Consider the following 24,527-nt stretch of genomic DNA (forward strand, 5'->3'; position numbering starts at 1 on the left):
TTAATTCCAACTCTAATTACTTTATGTGTAATTCTTGATAATATTTAAAACAATTGAGGGTATTTTAGTAAACTTATCAGTTACAGTACAGTACGATACAGTCAAACCAAATAGCAAAATGTTATTTGACAACAACAAACAATACAATCTATCCAAATGTTGTATTCATAAAACGATACAATACAACATCATACAGTATAATACGATACATTATAAAATGATCGATAACAATGATCCAAACAGAACGTTAGTTACGAGGGGTGGTATATTTTCGTCTATTTTGTATGATAATGCTGAACGTATTATACTTCTTTTGTGTTTATAAAACGTGAGCACTTTTTGTCTAATTTAACAGAACGGTAGCAGATATTACAAAGAGTTAAAACTCTTTCTGTTAAACCCGTAATTATATATATATAATCCAAAGTGCAAATTTTAAATATATCTTTTTCACTTACCCTTATCTTCATCTCTTTTTCCACTGGTAATATATCTTTTTCACTCCCTTTTTATAACAGTTTGAAGAGGTAGGTGACCCTATAATGAACATTTACTCTGATAAGGATCAAATGATTGTGGAGAATCTGATGGGCGAATGTACTATGTCTTTTCCTCACATTACAATCGACTTATACTCTATTTAAAGTGTAATAAAAAAAAATTATTCTTGAACCATGTTTGTAAATAGTGAATATAATAATGCTTAATTTAAAAATCCTAAATCAGAGACGTCTATGAATTTCTTTAGCATTTGGATTATTGTTTATTTCAATTTTGCCTCTGGAATGCTAACATCCTTGCTTTAATTTATTTTTTTCCGTCTGAATCAGCTCATGTGCAACTCAACTATTCCAACGGATATATGTTAATTCTCACTAACACAAGTATCAGTTAACTCATGTCTTAGGTAGATAGAAACTTGCTTCAATTTAATCTTGGTACACTTGAAAGTAACTCCTTGCTAGTTTCAGTACCAAAAGTCTTTTAAATTTATATTCTTTACAAGTGAAAACTCATTGCAAACTATCTTCTAAAACAAATTGCATTGTTAATAGCTCTGAAGTGTTTTAACGATTGAAGGAACCCATATAGCTAATTAAAATGCTTGTCGGAGTTCTAGTCACAAGGTCACTAAACCCCTTCTATACAATCATATGCAAGAACAATCAACGCTTAGCTCTTGCAAAATTAAATAGACCAATAAAGTACATATAATTTTGCATTAATACAAGAAATAAGTGTATGATAATTTGACATTCATAATCAACACTGGTGGAATGAGGTTGTACATGTCCAAAGGTAAAAGGAAACAATAACTTGGAAATTTTACAACTACAAAGCTAAAAGAAAGACCAATACACAAAATCTAATCAAGGTGATTTCATCACTTGAAGAAACAGAACTCCATGGGGGGCAAAAGGAAGCTCAAACCTTATAGATTTTAAGGCCAGAGCAGTATAAAAGAAAACCGCTAAGCACAAATTCATCAATTGTCAGCTCTCTCACTGGGTGCAGCATCTGCTGAACCGTAAGCAGCATCAGCCGAGGTTGTGTCCATGTCATTAAGACCCAACTCCTCGTTCTGCTCCCACGACCTCACATACTCTTCAACTGCAGTAGTAATGCAGCATATATATTCATAAATGAGAATTTTAACACGCTTAGCATAATATTTTGTCAATTAAAGGAGGTTTGTGTAAAAGAGAGAGAGAGAGAGAGAGAGAGAGAGAGAGAGAGAGAGAGAGAGAGCCTTATCCACAAGCTTGGGATATCTTCTTTATCCTTCCAACAGAAATCAAAGAAACATTACTCCACTATAACTACACCATTCAATTCTTATTATAGCGCAAATGGCTCGTTTATCTGAGGTTCTTTGTCCTCTATCTTTCTTCTTTTAAAGCGCACCATTTTTTTCCTGTGGGAAGAGAGGAGGGGGGTTGCTTGACTTTACCAGCCAAACAAATATAATTCCTGTATAAACCTAACAAATAGGTAGGATCGAATGAAGACGAGATGATGTGCGAAGCTTAAAGCATAAAATTTACCAGCCATACTTGTTTCCAATCGAAATTTCATATTACAATATTATCAAAACAATTCACACATCTTGCATGAACTACTCTGGAGCTGCAAATCTGACTTACATGTTAACTGTTTGTCATCCTTGATGTCATCGGTTGCAGGTGCAACAAAGGAATTTGAAAGTGCATCGTCGATGATCAATGTCCACGGTTGTCCCAAGCTCAAAAGCTGTTGAATGTTTGAAATTCAAACAAATAAATTTTAGAATGGAGTTATATAGAGGAAAGTTGAAAGGAGTCTTATATTTGAAAATACAGATTGTATCTTCACATCTCAGTCATGGACCAAAAATGGTTACATCCACCTAAAATAGCTCCTCTTAGGAAAGCTAGAGGTAATTGTCGCATGTTGATAAATTATTTCCATTAACGTATTCGTAGAACCTGGTGATTCACATCTCATAACCTTGAATAGATATGAAATTCTTAATAGAGAAATTACAGATAAGCTCAAACCATATCTGATATAGCAATTAAGAGGTATCTCTCCACCTGTACCTTGTCTAGTCTTGCTCGGAAGTCCAACCACTTGCTCTTCCTGTCTTCATCAAGACTGTCTCCAAATGTGAATCCATGTACTCTCTCAAGACCTACATTTAAAACAAAATTTTCATTCAAGAGGATGTTTAAATGACAAAAATTTAGGAAAAAAAAAAAAAAAAAAAAAGAATAGGAAAACATAAATATAGATACCACAAAAGAATAGGTCATTAAGATTGAATAGGACGATTCAGTAGTCCATGTAAAATAAGATATTGATTAGATACTTGTCATTTGACACAAAAAGTCTTAAGGTTAACGGACGCATAATAACTGAAATAAGAAATCAAAAACATGCAAAGAGTCTTAAATACAACAACTGTAGATTCACAGAAGTTCAACTGAAGCTCGACCTTGGGGAGTTTGACAAGTATGTCTCATTGAAATATTCCATGTACTGAATATGCATTCAAAGATATTATTGTCCAAGAAATTGAAACAAGGAAAGGCATAAGAAAATAAGGAAAAAGAAGATACTCACTTTCGCTAATTTTTGTGATTAGACCCTCAACTGTCGTCACCATTCCACCCAAAGTGCCACTAGCAAGCTCTAACTCAAGCTCAGGAATTTCCACTCCAGCACTATCAGACTGGTATACATAAAACAATTTGGAGTCAGGGTGCAAAGAAGCAGAGTGGAACAGTTAAATGGCTCCAAGCCATTAAAAACTATTTTCCTATTTGTGACATGCGTAATGTCAAGCAGATTCAAGACAATTAGGGCTCAATGGTTAGGATGAAGGTAAGTATGATAAACGTAGAAGAAATGCATCCATAGAGATGTAAATGTCAACTGCCAAGTAGAACTAATTAAAGACGGCTTCTTCAACACTCCTCCGAATTGCAGCGATTCCACACTTCCTGCTAAAAAAATTTTCCTTTTCTTTTTGATTGTTTGGTGGGGGACCCTTTGTGGGGGGGGGGGGGGGGGTCGCTGTCCTGAGATGAAGTTTAGTTGACAAACTCTGTTCCACTTCTAAATGTGTTTTATTTAGCTGAAGAAAATTGAAGTTTCAGACAACGCATATTCTCCCAGCTCCAGAGAAGAGGGAAGCCAGATTTTAGAAGTCAAGCAAGAGATGAGTGCATTAGTCAAAGTATATTGCAAAAATACATGCCCTAATTTTTTTTATCCATTTAGCTTAACTGTCTATTCAGGTTAACTGTCCCTTTTTATGAAGGAATAGATTCTGGTCCAGAACAGACCCAAATCTGTTACAAGCTCTATACCAGTTAAAGACCAAACAAAGGCCACTGTGCTCAGCTAGAAAGTTCAGTCAACATTATAAGTTTGAGATGTATCAGACATGAATACAAAATAGTAAAAAAGTGAACAGAAATACTTAAGCGGTGCCAACTCCTTCAAAACTTCTTTTATGCATCAGATGAAGATGCCTGCTCTTGAACATGATATTCATGCTGTCCTCTCATTCCATTTCTTATTATCTTCTTTTTTTGATAGGTTATTTCTTATTCTCATGCTGTCCCCTCATTCCATTTCTTATTATCTTTTTTCTTTGGACAGGTCATTTTTTATTCTCTTTATTAAATTATAAACGAAGTGGTTGAATTCAATCAGTATTAACGCAGAGACTTCAGAACAAAACCACTAATATAAGGAGAAAGGAAATGGACAAAAATCCTGATTAACCTTATTCAAGACAACAGAGGAGCGGCATATAACTAGTGGGCCACTGAAGAAAACTATTAAGGTATCGGGTGCTTTTCTAGTCTTTTTTTTTTTTTTTTTTGGGGGGGGGGGGGGGGGTGGTGGTAATGGTGATGTCCGGGTCAACTTCCACAAATCTCGACTATTCCACTGGGTACCTGATACAGCTACATCCCACCAGCACATGCACTAGATAACTCTGCTCACCAAAGTTTAGACGGATGGGAAGAAAACACCTAATGTGTTTACCTCTGTTGGGAATTGAACCCTTGTCACAGGTCACCACACCCACTTCATTGACCACTAGGCCACACACCCTTACTCTTGGGTGCCAGGGTGCTTTGCTAGTCTTAATTTCGTGAAAAATCAATTCTCTCTGATCTGATGCTGGATTGTGGGAAGTTGATGTCGTTTGTTCTTTAGTTTTTATCTTTGCCAGCCAACATGTATTTTTTCCGCATTTACTTGTGGCTATCTAGAAACAATTTTTATAAATCTTGGGTCATAAGCATAAAATGATTCCATTTTCAGATGCTCATTTTGTCTTTGTTATTCAAGCATGCTCTCAAATGCTGTATCAATCAATCCACAAGGAAAAAATAATAAAAAAAGTCCCAACTTCCAAATGAAAAAAATCAAATCTTGGCACTCATGCCAACGGGCTGGATATTTTACATCATTGCACAACTTTGCTTTCACTAATCATGATCTACAAAGTTTGAGAAGTACATGTTACATGTGAAAGCAGGATGTAATTGTGCTCTCTAAAGCCAAATATAATAGAGCAAATAGAAAAGTAAAGTTAAGATAAAAAAGAAAACAACTCTTTTTTGATAAGGTAAATAAAAAAGGAAATAATTTACGGTTGAAATATTCCAAATTGAATAGCAAAATGACAGGAAGAGAGACATATAGATGGGGTATATCCATCTATATGGCATAGAAGATTCTGAAATGATAAAACCATTTTTGATTGGACATATATTGAAAACGAATTACTCGACTTGGGTCTACGAATCTACTGAATTCCTAGAATTCTAGGAGGAATGGGATTGTAAATATTATATCACCATGGAGAGTTTAAAATGAGTTATGTTAACCATTCCATTTTTCACATAAACCCTTCGATGACTTATCGGTAGGGACCGACAAACTGGAAAAATTGGAATATAGAAGAACGACTATAGTTTTTTATGTAAAATATCCCGCTTTTCAGCAGGTCATTTTCTACTTGAAATCGATTTTGAATTTCTTTTTTATAAGGGCTTGGTCCTTTGCCAAAACATATATCTGTGAACAGATAGCATTCTACTAGAGAGAAGGCACAGAAGTAGGGTCAGGAACGACGAATCTTTTATGGTAAAGAGATCCATTTTGCATGTTCATTATTACGGGTAGTTCCTATAAAGGATCGGATAACGTATACAATAATTGTACTTTAAAAAACCAAAGAATAGAAATAAGCCAGCTATCGGAATCGAACCTATGACCATCACATTACAAAATGCGATGCTCTAACCTCTGAGCTAAGAGGCCCAAGTAACAAAATTCTTATATATGTAGTAATTGACTAAACTATTGCAATCTTATTTATTAACTATTAAATATCATTTTGAATAGTCTGGAATAAGGCCGAGATCCCAGGGCGAGTCAGTCTCCGAGTTCGAACTGTTGGGTTAAACTATTTTTTGATTTTATCCATTTATTCATTCAATTCACAGTCACAAGGGGCCAGAAGGACTTCTAGTCTGATAGAAGCTAGAATAGTAGGGAAATGAAATGTCTTTAGTCCCACAAAGATATAATTTCAATGATTTGTCATTTACTGATCTCAGCTTTATGGAACCACAAAGTTGGCAGTATAAGAGCAATTCTAAAAGTAAAATCAAATGTTGCCTCCTACAGGGGAATTGCAGAATGAATGAGAGAACACCAAAATAAATAAAATAAAATAAATCAGAAAACAAATAATTAGCAAGTATTTCTGTCAAACACAGGTTGGAGAGTATACCTTAATCACATCACGGCTTAAGTCTTTAATGTTTTCCACATGAAGCGTAATTTTCTTTCCCTTATCAGATATAGGACAACCAGGTTTCAGCTGTGAAGACGAGCATAATCTCATCATTAATACAAATTCCAAAAGCTATTCCTTTCTAGCACATGACAGTGATTACCTCAGAGTTGCGATAACCACAAGCATCACAAGAGGATGCCATAACTATTACTTCTTGAAAATATGGAATATCTTTAAGTGGTTAAGTTCAACAAGTACCATAGAAGCAGAATAGCTTGCAGCAGATGACAGTTACAATTCTTACAAAAAGAAATGCTAAATCAAAAATTAATTAAGGGCAAACTACAGAAACAGCACCACCATGCACCAACCGGTACAAGTTCTATCTTTAAAAAAAATGAGAGCCAATTAATTCTCAGTCTAGATGGAAGTATGCAACTCCATTGGAAAGAAATAAAAAATACAATAAAGTTTTCCATGATGAACAAGACATCTATTAAAATCTCTTTACTTACATCTAATCACTCTAAAGAAGCTGCAGTCTTGGTACAAAATCCCCTCTAGATTTTTTAACTGTTTTAGGTTGTCCCTCTGTTATGGAGATTTAATAACAGAGACATCCAGGGATCCTCCAAAGAACTGAAAATTATTAGCTAATACATTTAACCATTTAAGCTCTTACAATTGTCAATGTTTGCAACCCCACATGATCAATTAGAAGCAGATGCCTTGATAAAACAAAATAATTTTATAACAAATATAAATAAACAGATGGACAAAAATTGCAACTATTAATATTTCCCTTCTATGATGCGGCAAGGGCTGTGTGGGGTGGAACGGAGAAATCACGAGGTTATCTATTGTGTTAATGTAGAAAAGGATACTGGTAACAAACATTCTACAGTCACACCTTGCAGCGCATGCTCCACAAGTTGATGGAAACATCATCACCTGTCGAAAAGAGGAAGCTATCAGAAAGAAAATTTAAAGCGGACACACATAAATGTAAGTAACGCTGCAGAACAATGTACCTCTTCAGGAGCTGAATATCGAAATAGAGCTTCAGCTATTTCTGCACTGTTACCCTGAGCAATAGCCTGACGTCCTGCTCTTGCTCCAACTGATCCATGTGGTTCCTTTAGCAGGTGATGAGGAACATTATTTATACCCTCACTTGATACCTCATCACTTTGTCCTCCAAGCTGTGATGGGTCGGCAAGATACCCTAAAGCTGCCTGTTGTTCAGGAGTACGCTCGTAGAATGTGATTTTCAATGAGGGATCAGGAGATGGAGCTAACCTGTGAGATAGGCATTCACCTGAGCATACGATTAACAATAATAAAACGGAGCAAAATGTAGCGAAGATAAGCCTACTTGTATGTTTTTTAAAACCACATATTAATAGAGGCGCTTTTGAAGTGAAATGGACCTACTAATACTTTTTTACCGCCATATTAACAAACGCAGTTTTGAGATAAAATGGACACGAAAAGAGCAGATTGGATAGAGATTAGCAAAGCTAAGCCTACTCATTGTTTAAACCACATATTAACAAGGGTGCTTTTGAAGTGAAATGGACCTAATTTTACCGCCATATTAAACAACGCAGTTTTGAGATGAAATGGACACAAATAGAGCCGACTGGATAGAGATTAGCAAAGATAAGCCTACTCATTTTTTAAACCACATATTAACAAAGGTGCTTTTGAAGTGAATTGGATCTGCTTGTACTTTTTTTTAACTGTCATACTAACAAACGCAGTTTTGAGATGAAATGGACATGAAAAGAGCACATTGGATATAGAGGATTCATATAGCCAACCTGCATTGAGCCATAGTTCATTAATTGATTGATCAATGAACAAAGGCAGTTTGCATAAGGCAGCAAAAGATCAGTCACATTACAGCTTAAACTCAACTATTAGATGAAGAAGTTATTAAGCGTCAAAATTGCACCTCAAACTTTTGTATTTTATGTGATTTGGGTCCTTATGCAGAGTTTTGGATCTGGCTCAGCCTACTTGCTTTAGTTTTAGGTTTTGCACCCGAGACATGTAAGACATGGATAACAATAGCAGTACCACATAGACAAGTCTAATATCTAGTAAGTACTGTCCTAATTATTTACTTGATTTTATAATGTTACCCAGTTTGAACATTTGCTTCACACTACTGTACAACAACAGTGCGTACTTCACTTCCTAACTTTATGTGAGTTACAGAAGAAAATGTTCTTTGAAGTAAAAGATAATTTTTTTAATAATAACCACTAAATCGTTAACCATACAACAAAATAAATATGGAACAAAAACCTTGATCAGAAAGTAAAAAGAGACAGCACTATACCACAATTCAATTTAGATGTTTGAGTCGCGTTTGTCATATTCTTCTAACACTTGATCGCGGTCATTTCTTGATCTGTATTGATGGTATATTTTATGCCTATATATTCACATGTGGTAATGCTTTTCCTTTTTGGAAGATTAACAGCTAGTTCCTAATTTACACTCTAAAGTAATTTGGTTCAGAACAGTGTTGTCAAAGGCGCGCGAGGCTCAATTACTCAAAACACGTTGAGCGCTTCGCCTCGCTTTGTGGGCGCTTTAGTGTAGCATCAAAGCTCTAAGGCATACCTTTTCTTGCCAATGAGTGTAATCCTGAAAAGGCGACCTTAAACAATTGATATTTCACTTTATCGTGAATTTTTTTTCAATTTCTTTGTCCATATAATTGTTATTCGTGCTTATAATGATTAGTCTTGGACTACATACATATTTTTACTTTTTCTCCCGTTGCACCTTTTTTCATTAAAGCCCACGCTTTATTTGCGCTTAAAGCCCCAACGGACCTTAGAGCTTTTTTGCGCTTTTCGCCTTTGATAACACTGGGTCAGAATTTTCAGGTCACAGCGTCCAACATGGTGCCAGTGTCCATGACTGTACCATGATATATCATCTTATTATACAACACTATTTTTCCATTATAGGCATGAATCTCTCCAATATATAACTAGATAGGGTAACAGCAGAAGCCATAACTTTATATCATATAAAATGAGTCTTACGGGTTCTCAATAAAGCTGTTACCAGCAGGATCATCAAGAATGAAAGTAAAGGATGAATCTCCTGAAGCACAAGCTCTCAGTTTTATCAAGAACCGATCTATTGCTTCAGCCATCTGGGGGTCCACTTTCTGCAAACACAGTGAGATGGAAATATCAGAACGCGAAAAATACAAAGAAAAGGACAAGATCAATGTGTGAGCCTCTAAACCAAGAGAAAAATTCCACCTTCCGTTCATCTTGAAGGGCCTCCAAACCGTCGGCAGCTCGAACCAGTATGCCTTCTACCTGTAATATATAACATAGAGATATTTATTAGAGCAAGAGGCAAGCAATTAAGTATTTCTTCCTTTCAAAGATATGCTGTATTTGCAGCTGGGAAAACAAACAACGACTGAATCATATAACCATTTAATCATCAGCATAAATTTTTGAATAGGCAAACTAGTAAAAGGCCATATACCGTTGACAACGATCCACGCTGAGCCTCGGGGGGGATCTCAAAATCCAGTTCAGGGATCTGCACAGCACAGCCACAAATTAGCAAGATAAACAGAGTACTGTATAACTGATTATTAAAGAATAGATATGTGTAAGTGTAACTCCGGGAAAAAATAGCTTGCTTAGGATCCTATTCAAATTTTACTGATCCTTCCTAAGAAGTACAAGCATCCATCTAAAACATGGAGATTTAATAGGCTTATGTACATTTCGAGACCCTAACAAGTTACAAGAGAGTTAAATAAAGTACCTTGATGGTAGCACTTTCAGACTTCACAACCGTTCGGTCGAGCATCTGCAGTTTCAAAATACCAGTAATTCAACACTCACGCAGAGTTAAACTCAAAATTATGTTTACCTTAAAACACCCTAGGACTCGCAACATTCTTTATTTCACAAAGATATGCATCTAGCAGTCTGAAATAGATAAAAACCAGAATGGCAGAACGAATCATGCTCTTGAAATTTTGCTAAAAGGTCTATCACAAGGGCCTGAGAGGCTTCATCGAAAGAAACATCTTGAAGAACCATGCAGTTTTCTAGTGACCGCTGTTTGTCCGTATCAACAATTTCATTAGCGAATTTGAAGACATTGTTAGGATTGATGAAGGGCCTTTTCTTGGTTGTGTTTAGCATTTCCAGAAAGAAAATTCTTAAAGATTAGGTCTATCTTTGATAAAGAATAAGTCTGTCATCCAGCATATAGTGTCTGCATCAGGTTAATGTTTAATAGGATGACTGAACAATGGCTCGAGAAGAGCACGTCTACGAGTAGATAGGGAGAAGCCAATGAAGTACTTTCTATCCTCTCATATTTGCCTCTGAAAGAAAGAAAGGTCTCAACTCCAAACTACATTCTTCCACACAGAACATTAGTAGAACTAGATTTTCTCCTCCTTAGTAAGAGCCAACTTAGTTCCATTTCACCAACTCTGATGATCTTGAGCTTGAACAAAGAATTGCCAGGTATGTTCTAAATTCCAAACACTTCTCCGTCCGGGTCAAAGCAATTTATCTGATGACTATTCCAGAATCTCTTTGAACAAAAATATTGCACAACTTTACCCACAATTTTCAAAATTGACATCTACCACTCTACCTTTCGTCTCATGGGATCAAACTGATATCTATTGCAATTCGTAGAAATAGCATTGACTCTCTACAGCGGATGCCCTAGTTTTACATCACAGCATGAGCAAGGACTAATAGCGTTGTATGAGAGCAAAGAGCTAGTCTATAGACAATTCTTTTCCCTTTTCAGTAGGAAAAAGCATGTAGAAGAAGCAGAAAAGGGAAATAACCAAGCTACGTGATTGTAAAACACGAATATTATCCAAAAGAACTGTCTAAAACAAACACTGACCCTAAAGCAGTGTTTTGGATAGCGTGCGGCAACAAATAGCGACGAGGGCCCGCTTCACTGAGGCGAGAGGCGCGCAGCGAAGCGCTCGCCTTTTTGATGTGAAGCGACAATTTATACAAAAACATAAAATATTATATACATATAACTAAAAACTCAATAACAATAATATATTAATAAATATATCGTTCAAAAATTAAAGACTCAATAGATAGTCATAGACTCATAGTAGATTCATAAACTAAAGTCTAATAGTCTAAAACAAGCAACATCTATTCTTCTTCAAGATTTCAAATTCTACAACTTCATGAATGTTAGCATTATATTGGCTATCATCTTCTTCATCCTCGGAAAAACAGCAAAGAAAGAAAGAAGAAGAAAAATGAAGAAAGAAAGAAAGAAGAAAGAGCTGATCATTGAATGATTGAAGAAAGAAGAAAGAAGAAGAAAAAGAAAAAAGAAGAAGTCGCTGCTGAAATAGAAGAAGAAGGAAGTAGAAGAAAAAAGGAGAAGAAGAAGAAAAGAAAAGAAAGTAACATACCTTGGTGATGATAGCTGATGATGGAAGAAGAAGAAGAAGATCGAAGGTCGCTGAAGGAGAAGAAGGTCGCTGCTCGTCGCTGAAGGAGAAAAGTAAAACCCAAGCCCTAATTTTGTGTTTTAATATTAATGCTGCCTTTTCTTCCGTTTTATTCAAAAAGCGACGCCTCGCAGCGCCTCTCGCTACACAGGCAGAGGCGCTCGCCTTTTCTTCCTCGCAACGCAACAGACCAAAATAGCGATGTTGTCTCACCTTGCGTCGCTACACGCTATTAGCGCTGTAGCGCTCGCTATTTACAACACTGCCCTAAAGAATTGGCTTCACTGTGCGAAGCATGTCAAATCACTAACTAAAATTAAAAGAATAACACTGAGAAAAGGAGAAGAATAACAAAAGTATCACAAAAACTTCACGAGAGAACAACTAACCCTTATTCCAGAAGCCATTGCAACATAGGCAACTGCTTACCCCTAGTTTATATCAACTTCAATGTTTCAATTCTAGACGGCTCAACGATTTTCGATCAAGTCTACTAGCACTCTAGCATTGCCGAGAGTTTTTTCTCACGAATTAAAAAGAGAATCAAGTTAAGTATGCAACTCCACACTATACAGCAACAACAAGACATTATACTACGTCAATAACTACCTGAGAACTTCTTGGAGAAAGGATAGTCCAAGTTCAATGAGAAATGCAATAGAACTACTGTAGTTATTGCACACAGCAACTTAATACATTATCTAACAGCATATAGCAACATCAACAGATATAATACACTTTCATCTTAAAATCCTAACTCGTGGCAATACCTTTTGATCACCTGATGGAATATGCAAGCTATAGCAACATCCTCGAGGCTGAATTTCACCAGCGAACTCCACTTCATTATTTCTTCAGAAGGGGAATGAAAAGGCAGAAAAACAGGGTAAGGTAGGTAATTGAGCTATAAGTTACTCCAATTTCTAATGTCTTCCGAGATGAAATGCCATACCTTTCACTACAATGTGGGCAGTCAAATGCTGACAATAATATCTGGAAGAATATTATTTTCCCTTTAGAATAACAATCATTGATGAAAAATAGAGAGGATGAAAACAAGAGACACAAAAACGAAAAATTTTAATTTTTCAAGAAGCTATAAATCTTATACCACATTCTGCAGTTTTTTTAGTTTTTCAAATATCAAACAAAATTCTGGTAAAATAGTGCATGTTAAGGATTAGACCTTGATTATATGAAACGAAATCGATACTAGACAATAACAGTATGCCTTACTGATCAGAATTATCTTCTTATTTGTATTATTCAATTCTAGAAAAATATTGACCAATCAAAACTCTGGTTTAGGTTGAAACCTAAACATCTCTTTACTTGCATAAACACACCTCAGAAAAGAGAGCAAGGAAGCCAAGTACCTTTCTAAAATGTGGAATCAGTGTTAAGAGAAACCTTGTTGTACCCTGTCAAAAGAAACAATGACCCTTAGACAGAGCAGTATCCTGCTGACCTTTCCACATAAAACAAAAAGAGAAAATAGATTTTTCACTAAAGTAGGTCTAACAAAAATTGCAAAAGGGGAAGGGGAGCTTAATGCACCACATTTATTACCAAAAAGCTAACTTTATAGAAAATAATGGATAACTACTATGTATTAAAAGTAAAGAGACGAACCAACGCGTATGCATTCTTCAATTCAGCATATTTTCATGTTACCAACCTTTTATCATTCTCTTAAAGAAAATTCAAGAAGAAGAAAGCTATTGCACTGTTTCTCCTTTCCCAGATTAACACCAAAAAAGAAAAGACTTAAACAAACACAAAATCTCCTCAAAGTGGTAACTTTATAGCAAAGTGTTACGATCCATAATAGTTTAGTTTGAATTCCATATTTTATCAATTTTCGTTCAGCTGAGAGTTAGTAGAAGTCACGTGAGGTGCACGTGCGCAGAGAGTTAGTTAGGCAGTTAGAGGAGGAGGAACTTTCCGGAAGTTAGTTACTGCTGATTCCTTTTCCTTTCCTTCCATATAAGCTTAGATCAAGGCTGTTGTAATGCTCATTCAATTGTAATTGATTCTCAATGAAATATCTCTCTTTCTCTCTCTAAAATCTCTGAATCATCTCTCTCTAAGTGGTCTGTTCAAGAGAAATTCTCTCAATTTGCCCTTTAGGATACTTAGCTGTTCCTTTCATTTCGATAGCTTGTATCATTGGTATCAGAGCAAATCTTTCCTTGGATCTGTGAATTGAAAATGGGGGAACATAACACCAAAATTCAGGAACTCCGTCGAGATTTGGATGGTCTTCGAGGATCATTCGAAGGACTCGCTGGATCAGTGGAAGAATTGTGTAGATCTATGGATGAAAGACTTGCACACTAAATGGAAGAACTTAAGAAGATTCTATTGAGTGGAGATAATATACGAACTGCAAAAGAAGAGGTAACAGCGACAGCAGAAAGGGCTCAACGAAGGGAGGAATATGAGTTGCCCACTAGGAGACATCAGTTGGAATTCCCTAAATTTGATGGAACTGGGCTTCGCGATTGGTTGTATCAGTGCGAGCAATTTTTTGAGGTCGATCAAACCCCTAAAGTTTCAAAGGTGAAGTTGGCCTCTTGTCGTTTGGCTGGAAAAGCTCTTCAATGGCATCAAGTGTACATGAAAACTCGACTGTCAAGGGATTGGCCTAATTTGGGGGAGTATGTGAGGATACGAGGTTTGGGTCAGAATTGTTCGATGATCCAATGGGTGATTTGAAGGATCTTAGACAGGTAACTTCTGTGCAAGATTATGTAGACTTATTTGATGAATTACTAACTAGGGTCGAGTTGAATGAAGAGTATGTTGTTAGTTGTTTTCTTAGACGTCTTTAACCTGAAATTGGTTTGCCAGTCAAAATGTTTGCACCTAGATCTTTGCAGAAAGCTATTAATTAGCCTTGCTAGAATCCAAGAACAAACTTTATTCATACAAAAACAAACTCTAAAAAATGCTCTTGTTCTTTCTACCCCTAGACCAATTCATAAACCCTTTACCAATCCTACTTACTCACAGAACCCACACCCAAACTACTCTAAACCAATCCAAAAAAACCAAGGTTCCTACTCAGGAACAACTAAACCATCCTACAGAAATCCAAGACTTTTGAGCCCTGCTGAAATGGATGAGAAGAGGGCTAAGGGATTGGGCTTTAATTGTAGGTCATGTATGTGCAAAGAGAAGACAGTTGCATGTGCAAAGAGAAGACATTTGTTCTCTATTGAGGTGGTAGCAACCTGAGGAAAAAGAGAATGGTGAGGAGGATATCTTGTTTGATCCCTATGAATTACTGAACATGGAAGGATTTGCTTATGATATTGATTCTGATGGGGCAATCCTACCTCATGTTTCTGTACATGCTATGACTGGCACCGAAGATTTCAGAACTATGAGAGCTACTGGATCAGTTAAAGGAAAAGCAGTGAAGATCTTGATTGATACTGACAGTACCCACAACTTTATGGATCTTAATACTGCAAAGAGGCTAAGATGCTATTTAACAGGGATCCATCCATTTGTTGTATCTGTAGCTGATGGGAATAGAATGTACAGCAAAGCCATCTGCAAGGGATTCATTTGGAAAATGCAAGGGGTTCAATTCATGTCTGAGATGCTGACTCTTCCTCTTGGTGGTTGTAACATGGTTTTGCGAGTGCAATGGCGGGTAACATTGGGTGACATTTTTTTGATAAGATAAATTGTATTAATCAAAAGGGAGAGAACTCCCGTATACACGAAGTATACCAAAAACGTAGAGAATTTACATCAGAACATGATTCTCTACAAAAGACGCCCAATCTTCTATACAAGTAGGGGCTAAATGAATGCACCAAAAAGCGATCAAAGATAAAAGACTATTCTTAAGATGTGAAAAAGGAGACTCAATCTACTCAAAAGCTCTCCTATTTCTCTCCCCCCCATACTATCCACATGAGAGCTAACGGGGCGAACTTCCACGCCTTTTGCTTTCTTCTTCTACGAAAACCGGCCCAGCTATATAACATTTCCTTTACAGTGCTTGGCATCACCCATTGAATACCAAAAAGATTCAGGATTGCCCTCCACAAAGCAGAGGACACAGGGCAATGCAACAAAAGGTGATCAACTTTTTCCCTTGAGCTTTTACACATGTAGCACCAACTAACAAGTGTAATTTCTCTCTTACGGAGATTTTCAGCAGTCAAGATCACTCCCCTCGCCGCTAGCCATGCAAAAAAGCATACCTTCGTGGACGCCCTAGGAATCCAGATCGAGGAGTATGGAAAAGTGATCTCCTCTCTCACCAACATACTCTGGTAAAAGGACTTTACGGTGAACAAACCATCGCCACGCAAGCCCCATCTCCAAGAGTCGCAGGATGGCCGGGACCTGTCTTGCCCATATAGCAGTGCCAACAAATCTTGGAGCTCCGCAATCTCCCAATCTTGCATGTTGCTTCTGAATGAGAGGTCCCATACTACCCCTTCATGCTCCTTACGAATCTGTTGGACCATCAGTTCCTTCTGGTTTGAAACTCTGAAGATGTGGGGGAAGGAGACCCTCAGAGTATCCTCTCCACACCACCTATGATTCCAAAAGCTGATTCTCCTTCCATCTCCCACCCTGTAAGTGATGTTGCCACTGAATGCTTCTCAATTCTTCATGATGCTCCTCCACATGCCACACCCAAAAGGTGTTGTGATTGCCTTGGTCCTCCAACCCCCTCCCGTGGAATCGTACTTTTGTACTATGACCTCCCTCCATAGAGCATGCTCTTCTACCCCGAATCTCCACAGCCACTTCCCCATTAAAGCTCTGTTAAATACCCTAAGATCTTTCACTCCAAGTCCACCCCACTTCTTTGGGGAAGTGACTGTCTGCCAATTCACTAGATAAAACTTTCTAGTTCCATCCGCCGCATCCCAAAGAAAGTTCCTTTGAAGTCGTTCCAGTTTTTCTATGATGCTCACCGGTGCTTACAACAGGGATAAGTAATAGGTGGGCATACTCGATAAAGTGCTTTTGATAAGCACTTCCTTACCTCCTTTTGACAAATACCGTTTCTGTCAGCCTGCTAATCTTTTTTCAACCCGCTCGATCACTGGATTCCAAACCGTAGTATCCTTATATGAAGCGCCCAATGGGAGGCCCAGGTAAGTAGTGGGAAAGGAGCTCACCTTGCATCTGAGAACATAAGACAAGGCATCAATATTAGCAACCTCACCTGCCGGGAAAATCTCTCACTTGTCGATGTTGATTTTGAGTCCTGATACTAACTGAAACCACTGCAGGACCTGCTTCAGGTAGGTCAACTGATCCATATCGGCATCACAGAAAACCAGTGTGTCATCCGCAAAAAGCAAATGTGAGACTCTTTGGGCACTGAGCACCCCAATCGGAGCTGAGAATCCTCTCAAGAAGCCTCCGCCCGCCGCACGATCCATCATTTTGCTCAGAGCATCCATCACTAGAATGAATAACATGGGGGATAGGGGGTCACCTTGCCTGAGACCCCTGGAGCTGCCAAAGAAACCACACGGGCTACCATTAACCAGGACAGAGAATCTGACTGAGGAAATGCAGAACTTGATCCATCCCCTCCATCTTGCCCCAAACCCCATCCGCATCATAATGAAGTCCAGGAACTCCCAATTGACATGGTCGAAAGCCTTCTCAAGGTCCAACTTGCATAGTAAGCCGGGTTCTTTATTTTTCCTTCTAGAGTCTCCAAGTTCATTTGCCACCAAAGCAGCATCCAGGATTTGCCTACCTTCCGCAAACACATTATGGGAGGACGAAACAGTCATGTCAAGAACCTTCTTAAGTCTGTTGGAAAGCACTTTAGAAATAATCTTGTAAATGCTCCCCACGAGACTAATAGGCCCGTAGTCTCTGATACAAGATGCACTTTCTTTCTTAGGCACAATAGTAATAAAGGAAGCATTGATACTTCTCTCAAAAACACCATTCACATGGAAGTATTCAATGGCTTCCATCAACTCCCCCTTGATGGTGTCCCAAAAGAGCTGAAAGAAAGCCAAGGAGAAACCATCAGGCCCGGGGGCCTTATCACCAGCACAACTCGACACAGCCTCGTGCACCTCCTCCTCCTCGAAAACCGTTTCTAGCCACTTGCTGTCTCCCTCCCCTATATGGTTGAACTCTATTCCCCCCCAAAGTCGGCATCCAACTAACTTCCTCTTTATATAAGTTCTCATAAAACCCCGCTATCGCCCATTTTACCTCCTCCTCTCCCTCAATCCTCGCCTCATCCACAACTAAGGACTTTATGAAGTTTCTTCTTCGATTTGCGACCGCCACCTTATGGAAAAACTTGGTATTCGAATCCCCCTCTTTTAACCAGAGCACCCTCGATTTTTTTCCGTCAACTAGTCTCCTAGGCTATTGCTAACTCGACTATTTCCCTCTTAACCTCCCTCAATCTCGCTTTCTCAGATTCATCTAACTCCCCCGCCCCTTCCCCTCTTTCTAATTCCCCTAATTCATGCATAAGCTCCCTCATTTTAACGTCTACCCTCCCAAAAACCTCCTTATTCCACCTAATAATATCTCCCTTAAGCAATTTGAGTTTCTTCGAAAGACGGAATGAAGGTGTCCCTGATACCCCGTAGCTTGTCCACCATTCTTTCACCTTGTCACCGAATCCTGGCACTTTCAACCACATGTTTTCGAATCGGAAGGGAGCACGCACCCCCTCCCTCTGCATCCATCTAGCAAAATAGGCAAATGATCTGAAGTCAACCTAGGTAACGGAATCTGCAGCACATTCGGCACCAGCTCATCCCATGAGGGAGATGTCAAGAATCTATCAAGTCTAGACCTTGAGTTAGAATCCTCCGCCCTGGCCCAAGTAAACCTTTCCCCTGACAGAGGAAGGTCAATGAGAAAGTGATCATTGATGAAGTCAGAAAACTCCTCCATGGCCCTCGAAATCACACTACACCCTAATATCTCCTCCGGGAATCTAATAGTGTTAAAGTCTCCCCCTAGAACCCATGGAATGTCCCATTCCCCCATAATATTGGCAAGTTCCTCCCAGAAAGACACCTTGGACCCTTCCCCTACCGGCCCGTACACTCCCTCAAATCCCCACTCCACCCCACTCACTCTATTTTTGACGAGAGCTGCCAAAGAAAAAACTCCCTTCCTAATCTCCTTTACCTCCAAGCTTCTATCATCCCACATAAGTAGAATGCCCCCGGCACTTCCCGTTGCTGGGACCCAGTCATATTTCACCCAACTACCTCCCCAGACACTTCTCACGATTGCATCCGACAAAACTTCCATTTTGGTCTCCGAAAACAAACTAGGTTGGAAGGTTAGACAAGAGACTTACCTCGCTCCAAAGCTCCATAGCCGGCTCCAACGCCACTCTAACACCTCAAATCGATGCTCGTCGATCCAAAACTATGCAAACAAGGTGCAAACCAATCAAAATGTGTTATAATACCCATAATTAATCAATTTAAACAATTTACAACTCCGCTCGACCGAATTTCGAAAATATTCGAAGATAAACTTTACCCATAACATCACGAACTCAAATATATGATTTATTCCTAATCCAATGTCCGATTTCGTGGTCAAAATCCAAAAAATACCAATTTCTAGGTTTTTCTTCAAAATTCCAAATTTCTACAAATTTTCATGCTTGAATCCATATAAAATCCTTGTATTTAACTCACAATAGGTGGGGATAACTTGCCTTGCCATTAATGATGAAAACCTCCATTTGAAGCTCTCCAAGAATTGCCCCAAACCAAGAGAGAATGACAGAAATGGGTCAAATCCCGTCTTAAAAACAACTCATTGCCCAGCCCCAACCTTCGGACCTGCGGTCCTTTTGTCACTTCTGCGCCTCCGCTTCTGCGGAGGATTACTCGTAGGTGCGGCTCTCCCCCAAGACCAGCTCCTTCGCTTTTGCGCTCCTTCACCGCAGATGCGCATCCATTTCTGCGGAAAATCTTCTTCACCTGCGGACTCCCAGTCCCTCACTCCCTTCCGCTTCTGCGACCACTGGGCCGCTTCTGTGGGCTAGCACCTACGGCCCTTTTCACGCACCTGCGATCGCACCAGATGCCCAACTGCTTCAGCAATTCCTCCAAATCCAAATTCGATCTGTTGACGATCTAGAATCCACCCGAGGCCCTCAGGACCCCAACCAATTATACCAACACGACCCAAAATGCAATATGAACTTAGTCGAGCCTTCAAGTCACATCAAATAACGCTAAAACCACGAATCACACCCCAATTCAAGCTTAATGGACTTAAGAACTTCAAACTTCTACATCTGATGCAAAAACCTATCAAATCACGTTTGATTGACCTCGAATTTTGCACACAAGTCACATTTGACATTATGGACCTACTCCAACTCCCGGAATAAAAATCCGAACCGGATATCAAAAAGTCCACTCCCGGTCAAATTTTTCAAAAATCTTCAAATTCCCAACTTTCGCCAATTGAAGCCGAAACGACCTACGGACTTCCAAATCGACGTTCGGACACGCTCATAGGACCAAAATCACCATACAAAACTATTTCCAGGATCGAAATCCAGAGCGAACATCGATAACATCAAAATCCACTTCAACCCAAACTTAGGAAATTATCAAACCTTCAAAATGCCAACCTTCCGTAATAAGCGCCGAAATACTCCCGGTCCACCCGATTGTCACGACCCAAACCCATGGGCCGCGATGGGCACCCGGTACCTTACTCAACCGAGTACCAACATAACGTATCTTTTGTATCATTCCATCATAAGTAAATGAACCGGAGTAAAGCATGAGGGAATAAACTTATGCATATGACATACTGGCCTATAAGACCCAAAACGATCACTCGTACACTGAACATAGGCCGACAAGGCCATACAACCTTTCATATGCATGACATCTATCTACAAGCCTCTAAAAATACATAATTGTCATAAAGGTTGGGACAGAGCTTCGCCATACCAAACAATGCACATCTAAATCATACTGACCAAACAAGCAACTCCGGAGCAAATGGAGTGCACCAACATCTTCCACTGAGCTGATCGCCTACTTGGAGGACTCTTAACCTGTCTATCGAGACCTGCGGGCATGAAACGCAGCGTCCCCAGGCAAAAGGGACGTCAGTACAAATAATGTACCAAGTATGTAAGGAATGAAAATCAGTAAATAATAAACATGAGAGAAATATGGAGTAAAAGACTCGACATGTACGTCTGCACAGTTCTGTAAATCATTTCATTTTTATAATATCATGCATATGCGTATAAATGTCATACCATGCATAGGTATATGCATTCATAACATCATCAAGCCTCTGAGGGCATCCCATTATATCATTTCGGCCACTGTGGGCAAATCATCAACATATACCAGTTGATCAGGTGGTGGTGCGTATATAATGCCATAACCTTTTCCCGTATCCCATATACATATAATATACGCGTATATAACGCCATCTGGTCATGGGTCAATGTACATGTATAAATGCATGAAATGCATAATAATTACGTTAATAAGATTTCTCGGAATGCCATAAAAATTAATATGCCTTTCGGATAAACTTTATCAAATAAGTATTTTTCTGAGACCCATGAACAGAAGATATAATAATAATTCACATGGGGAAACAAGAATATAGACACCCCTAGTATTTCTATGAATAGAGTCATTTATGAAAGTTGCGTATTTTGCTCGTCTCATTTTTATTATTTGGATCACGCCAAAAGAAAAGAAGGGATAGCCTTAACATACCTGAGCCGATTCTCTTGACACAACCTCTAACATACATAAATTGCGACAAATCATTTAATGGCGGATCGAAGTAGGGAAAAATCCATATGATATTCTTGAGAAAGATTGCACCGTACTCCCTTAGAATCGCAAAATCTTGTTGCTATTATGCTAAGAAGTATCGTATGAATTGAAGTAACTTACGTTACTATCATATATGATCTTGGATGATCTTGGATGAAATTTTTCCTGCTGAAACCTTCTTTGAATTGTAGACTCAAAGTGAATTAAAGAGATCTCTTTAATCTTTTGGGTGTGGGCCCCACATTTTTGTGATGACTAGGCCACATAAATTCTCCAAATGTGCCACCTATTTTATTCACTTAAGAGTCACATATTAGGCTTTGATCAAGACTTTATGGGCTGCCACGTTTGGGCTAATTGATTCTTAATGAAATATCTCTCTTTCTCTCTCTAAAATCTTTGAATCATCTCTCCAAGTGGTCTGTTCAAGAGCAATTCTCTCAATTTGCTCTTTAGGATACTTAACTCTTCTTTTAATTTCGATAGCTTGTATCACAAAGACAGAGCAAATAACAATCCATGTAAAAGTAAATTAACCAACAAAAGCTTTTACATTCTTCAGCTAAAGCAAACTTCCCATTTTTCTAAAGAAGAAAGAAAAAGATTACATTTTTTTCCTGAAATAGGATAAAAATAAACAACAAAAACCTTTTTTCCTCGTACAGAAAATAAAAAAGAAGCAAAAAGGAGAAAGAAGGTTATCATACATTTTCACCACAGCGCATACAGAGACTTTCAACGACATAAAGAGGAGTATCAATCTCAACATCATCTCCGGCGGTTGCTACTGCTTCCACCACCGACCGAACATCCATTGTCTCTTCCTTAGCACCTGCCATTCTCTAATAAAATAATAATCAAATGGTGAGACAAAAATAATCAAAAGTATATTTCAATCATGCTTCTCTTATTTTTTTTTCTTGAAGCAAGCTTTCTAAGGTTCGTGTGCTAGTTAATGGTGGCAGAAGACAGGTTCTAATAATATTGGGTTGTAGAAGTTTTGGTTCGAGAAGCTGCGCAAGAGTCTAGTAGAAGCGCGAGGGCACGAGATGGGCACATTCGGCACTCACAGTAACTATAAAAAAGGACCTAATAAATATATTTGCATAGAGAGGAAAGTTCGACAAGTCGTCTTAGCTCAGCGGTAGCGCGCGTGGCTTTTAACCTATGTTGCTCGGACTCTCCAAAAGTGCTGACGCACCCATGTCGGATCCTCCAAAAATGCACTAAATTTGGAGGATCCGACACGCACCCAACAATATTTTTGAAGAGTCCGAGTAACATAGCTTTTAACCACGTGCTCGTGGGTTCGATCCCCACAGATGGCGCTTTTAACACTTTTTCGTTTTTTAAAATTCAGATTTTAATAAGTGGCCTAAACTTTTTTTAATATATATTTATATATAATTAAAAGTTTAAGGTCTCTTATTAACATTTGGCTTTAGGCTAGTGTTGTCTTTTTTCTTTTTTTCTTTTTAGCACTTTGTTGTTTATAATGTAGTATGCTTACAAGACATAAAGCGTTTAAGATCATTACTTATACTGGTAGCGTTTAATTCAAGTGAATAAGATATTAGCCATTGTTTACAATATATTACCTTGGATCTTGTTGTAGAAAGCTTTATTTATTAATATGAAGATTTGAATAGTTTTATTAAAAGTTCTAAAATATTTCTATTAGTAAAAATTAGCCATTCTTTTCTTTCTTTTTATAATGATTATGTACATTTTTCTTTTGTTCTGCAAATTTTAACAAAGTAAATCCTTTCTTTAAGTCATGACTAACTACAAAGATAACTGAGATGCAATCTTTTACTGCTGTATTTCAGTATTAGGCTAAAATACATAGAATAATAAGATAGATAAAAATAAAATAAAAAGAAAAAGAAAAGTACCAGAGACAGAATCCAAAAAAAGCTGGAATATTCGGCCTTCTTTGTGTGAGAGCAAGGAATAGAAATTGGAGACTCGTAGTCATATAAACTTGGCTTGAAAAAGCATTTCCCATGAATAACCGAACGAACTGTTGCGCATCTCTATGATTGAGGGCGAGCGCATGAATTGTTCAAATTAAGACAGTAAAACTCTACCGTACCAAACCATTTGATACGCTTTAGGGTTTACAAATAAAAGGGTCTTTGCTCAGTCGCATTAGCAAAATAATTCCTGTATAAATTTTACATGAAATAATAAAATGCCGAATAAAGAAAAATCTTTGCATAATTAATGCAATACAATTGGGATTAAGTTTTATAGGTTGTCATTTAGCTTTATGTTATTATACTAAAATTATTTTTCTTTTTTTGGTTACGTAACAGTCAATGTTGTGTTTATTACTCAAAAATTATTTTTCTTTTTTATTTACACAAAAAATTATTTTATTATGCTTTACTTATTACAATAGTCACTTTGATTAGATTTTTATAAAAATTTTACCTGAAAAGTTTATTATGCCCCTGGCATTGTAAATCCTCTCATTATATAATACCTTATATATTATATACTATATAATATATTTTTACCTAGGTATTTTACTTATAGTTAAAATAACTTTAAATTATTTTATTTATTATTTTATAATATATCTGTATATTTAATTTTGTCATGGCACTCAATTTATTTAATCATATTCAAACATGAACATATATTGAAACATAAAAAAGACCAATAAAAATTAAAAAAAAAAAAAAAAAATAGTTAACAAATGATAGTTTTTTATAGTCAGTAAAACTTTCAAAAACATTCAAAGATATTTGTGTTTAATATTAAGTCTTTTAAAGCTTTTATCTGTTAATTATTTTTTTTTGAAAGTGTTAATTTGATGTGTTACTGTGCTAAATGTGGATATTTTGTTTATTTGATTAACGAATACGGCTTGACTGATAAATATATGAGCTTT

General features: G+C 37.6%; 1 protein-coding gene across 4 annotated transcripts; it reads right to left on the reverse strand.

Moving 5' to 3' along the window:
• Nucleotides 1–1,193: 1,193 nt before the first annotated feature.
• On the reverse strand, nucleotides 1,194–23,729 carry LOC104092928 (uncharacterized). 4 transcript variants are annotated; one of them, XM_009598627.4, is made up of 17 exons: nucleotides 23,524–23,729; nucleotides 22,336–22,470; nucleotides 13,187–13,231; nucleotides 12,763–12,803; nucleotides 12,581–12,662; nucleotides 10,121–10,165; nucleotides 9,833–9,889; nucleotides 9,598–9,657; nucleotides 9,373–9,500; nucleotides 7,339–7,606; nucleotides 7,192–7,258; nucleotides 6,468–6,538; nucleotides 6,302–6,391; nucleotides 3,103–3,211; nucleotides 2,580–2,671; nucleotides 2,145–2,250; nucleotides 1,194–1,611 (listed from the first exon to the last, which is right to left on the reverse strand). In XM_009598627.4, the coding sequence occupies exons 2-17, from the start codon at nucleotides 22,465–22,467 to the stop codon at nucleotides 1,487–1,489; spliced, it is 1,518 nt and encodes a 505-aa protein (XP_009596922.1). In that variant the 5' UTR covers nucleotides 22,468–22,470; nucleotides 23,524–23,729; the 3' UTR covers nucleotides 1,194–1,486. The 4 variants fall into 4 exon arrangements, with proteins under 4 accessions (XP_009596922.1, XP_009596923.1, XP_033511197.1 ...); XM_009598628.4 differs by having other exon boundaries at nucleotides 22,336–22,460; nucleotides 23,524–23,721; XM_033655306.2 differs by lacking the exon at nucleotides 23,524–23,729 and adding an exon at nucleotides 20,803–20,894 and having other exon boundaries at nucleotides 22,336–22,471.
• Nucleotides 23,730–24,527: the final 798 nt, after the last annotated feature.

This window comes from Nicotiana tomentosiformis, chromosome 6 (assembly GCF_000390325.3).
Source record: "Nicotiana tomentosiformis chromosome 6, ASM39032v3, whole genome shotgun sequence".
Taxonomy (NCBI): Eukaryota; Viridiplantae; Streptophyta; class Magnoliopsida; order Solanales; family Solanaceae; genus Nicotiana; species Nicotiana tomentosiformis.